The sequence below is a fragment of the Oryzias melastigma genome, linkage group LG17 (assembly GCF_002922805.2).
Source record: "Oryzias melastigma strain HK-1 linkage group LG17, ASM292280v2, whole genome shotgun sequence".
In the NCBI taxonomy this organism is placed as follows: domain Eukaryota; kingdom Metazoa; phylum Chordata; class Actinopteri; order Beloniformes; family Adrianichthyidae; genus Oryzias; species Oryzias melastigma.
In genome coordinates this window covers 7,489,340-7,492,568 of record NC_050528.1, presented here as the reverse complement: position 1 = coordinate 7,492,568, position 3,229 = coordinate 7,489,340, and the positions used below count along the sequence as shown (strand labels likewise).

The 3,229-nt window shown below is 31.8% G+C and overlaps 1 protein-coding gene across 2 annotated transcripts in view; it reads left to right on the top strand.

Moving 5' to 3' along the window:
* Positions 1-3,229, top strand: part of LOC112147366 (phosphatase and actin regulator 1) — a 56,040-nt gene that overhangs the window by 38,319 nt on the left and 14,492 nt on the right. For both annotated transcript variants that reach the window (XM_024273699.2, XM_024273698.2), the window contains exon 6: positions 1,538-1,734. In XM_024273699.2, coding sequence (XP_024129467.1) covers positions 1,538-1,734 — 197 coding nt within the window. The remainder of the gene's footprint in view (positions 1-1,537; positions 1,735-3,229) is intronic.

Below are 3,229 nucleotides of genomic sequence, written 5' to 3'. Positions count from 1 at the left end.
TCAACGTCATATTGACACATTTGGACTTAAGTTTGAGCTTCATTTATCACAGAAAATCACTTTATACCCGGTAACCAGAATTAAAACTATTTTAGATTATAACCCACTGGATTATAAAGTATATTTTCTATTTTTGAACAAATTCAAGGCTTTAAAGTGTCTCATGGTTTTCATATATGGTAGGGGGTCTCTTAATTAGCTCTGATTTTTTAAATGTTTGTTATATTGATGAATTTGTGGTTGAAATGCACCAGAAACAGTGACAAAAACATTTTTAAAATTTTTTTTTATTGATGACTTTACACTTCCTACTGCATTTGCTGCATTGACATGATCCCAGGGCAGGGGTCTGCAACCTTTAACCCTGTAAGAGCCATTTTGGGTCAATTTCGGACCGACTACAACCTGAAAGGAGCCACAAAGTCTTGTTTCACCCTTTTAGAAAGTACCATTTATGTTTTAGTTGCTATGACAAATATTAATAAACCATCTTTATTTGCATACATAAAACAAAGAGAAAACATAATTTTTTTTCAAAATCTAAAATAATGTATAATTTTTGCCTTCCTTTCAAAATAAAAGACAACATATTGGATCATCTCAATGCAATAGTTGCATATTTAAATAAAATACATAGTTTATTTTACCATTTGTGTTGCATCTCTGCCAGAAATTTATAAATCTAACAAACTATAGTTAAATCAGAGCTAATTCAGTTGCACTCATCATATTTTTTTTTATCATAAAATGAACTTAAAATGCTGAAATTTGTTCAAAAATTAAAAAAATCTGCTTTATTTATTAAGTATACATTCTGGTTGTGGTTGCTGACCTCAAATTAGTTTTCTGTGGTAAATGGCATTCACAAATCTTTCAAAATGTTTAATTATGGTGAACTATGAAGCCGAACTGCTCAACGAATTGTTGGAGAAATATGGATACTGTAGTCAGAAGCATTGTGGAGGGATACATATTGTTCTTTAGTCGATTGAATAAAGTTTAAGTTGATTTACTTCACTTATGACCTACATTTTACTTTACATCTACTTTTTGAAATTAATACATTAATTTTCTTTTATCAGAGAGCCACTATGGAGGCCTCAGGTTGCAGACCCCCGTCCTAGGGTGTAGGATGTCTTTTATTTTGAAAGGAAGTCATGCAAAGCGCTGTCAAAAGTTATAAACTATTTCATTTTTTTTACTATTTTATCTTCATTTTCATGTTTAATTTGTGCCAAAAAACACACACAATAGTTTATTTAAATATGTCAGTAGCAAAAACATAAATATAAATCAGTGTCTTATTTTTCTAAACAAGTGAAGACTTCGTGACTGGGTTTTGGTTGAGAAATCGACCTGAATGGGTCTTTAAGTGTTAAAGGTTGAAGACCCGTTTTATCATTTTTCAGAAAATCATTTTATATTCAAGCTCATCCTCTGAGCCGGTCCACGTTAGCACAAAACTTAAAAAAAAAAAAAATTCAGCAACAATCAGGTCATCCTTGATTCATTTTCTTCCATTCTTTTCCTCTTTCAGCTCTGCGTTGCACAGCAGTGTTCAGTGCGTCCCCCTGGACAAGAGAGAAGTGCCATCCGTGATCATCGACTACGAGGATGACAAGGAGAACATGCCCAACGAGTCTGACTATGAAGATCTACCCAGCATGTATAAGGAAGAGGAGGAAGACGGGGATGACGACGAGGACGATGATGAAGATGACTCGATATTTACTAGTAAGTGGCTGGAGATGTGGTCACAGCCTAAAGATGTCTTGAAATGGTCTTAAAAGCAGTTCGGCTTTAAATTATTAAAAGTTTCTAACTGGAAAAATCCACTTTGACCCGGATTAGGTCAAATAAAAAATCTTTATTTTTATAAATCTACAATATTTCCTTTTCTTGTCACGTTTTTTGACAGTTTTGATGTTTAAAAAGTTTAGTAGATCAAGTTCCTTTTTTGATCAAAACTCTATTTTTGCTTTAAATAATTTTTATTTTTTTTGGATTGACAAGTAAAAAAAATAAATAATGAATCACCTGAGGTGTCATCAGTAAAGACAAAAAATCTTTAATATACTGTAACTTTTCAACTGTTAACTCGATCAACGTAATTCCAGTAGATTTTGAAGGCGAAAAGCGGCGCAAGCCGCTTTTCGCCTTCAAAATCTACTGGAATTGCTCTGATCTCATCAACATTTTAACAAAATACACTTAATAAAAGAACAGAAACACAGAGCTCTGATTTTAAAGGGTCAATCGATGCATTGATTTCTATTCCCACGATCCAACTAATCGATCCGTCTGAGACCTTTACCATCAAAAAATCTTTCAAAATAAAATAAATTGATGATATCGATCTTAGAAAATACTATTAGGATTGAGACGTGGTAGGTTTATTTGACTTTACAGTAAAAATGATTACCGACAACAGAAATGATCAACCACCATTACAGTCCAATGAGTGGAAACACTTTGAATTTAGCAAAGACGTGACCATAGAGTGGTAAAATGTTCAGTTTGTATTATTTTGATGTGGAAAATCAACAGTGGGTTGAACTATATGAAACTAAATTATGAATTTATTTGACATTAATTCTAATTTCGACACATTTAATTTACTCTACAAAGAAATACAAGAAATCCGGAAAATTTACCTGAGTCACACTGGTTGAAGTTTTGTCTAAAGATGTCCTGGATCCAATTTTTTTTTTTTTTTGGGTCATTGGATCGTTCAAAATGAACCCAATTGTATCGGCAACCACAAATTAGGATGAATCGAGTCGTTAAAATGAATCGTTCCACCCCTATAATCTAATTAAGACCATGTTGATCTAATTTTAATTAATCAGGTAAATTCGTTCTAATTTCCTGCACTAATTTAAACATATTGCTCCTGTTTTCTGTTTACATGCAGTAATTTCACACGAAATAATTATTTAGTTATGCTTCCATCCTCGTCAACAGCTTTTTCATTTATTTATTTTTATGATTGCTGTCTGATTTTATAATCTCAATCCATAAATTCAAAATAATGTTTTATTTATATAGCTCAATATCACAACACAGTTGTTTCAATGGGCTTCACAATAAATGTACAAAAACATAATCAGTCGTAAAATACAAACAATTGCTGATTGATAAAATAAACGAAATTCTAGTTTTCGCTTCACTTTTGTGTTTTTATATATATGTTTTCAGCAAATTTTTGTGGTATTTTCAGCAAAAGGAT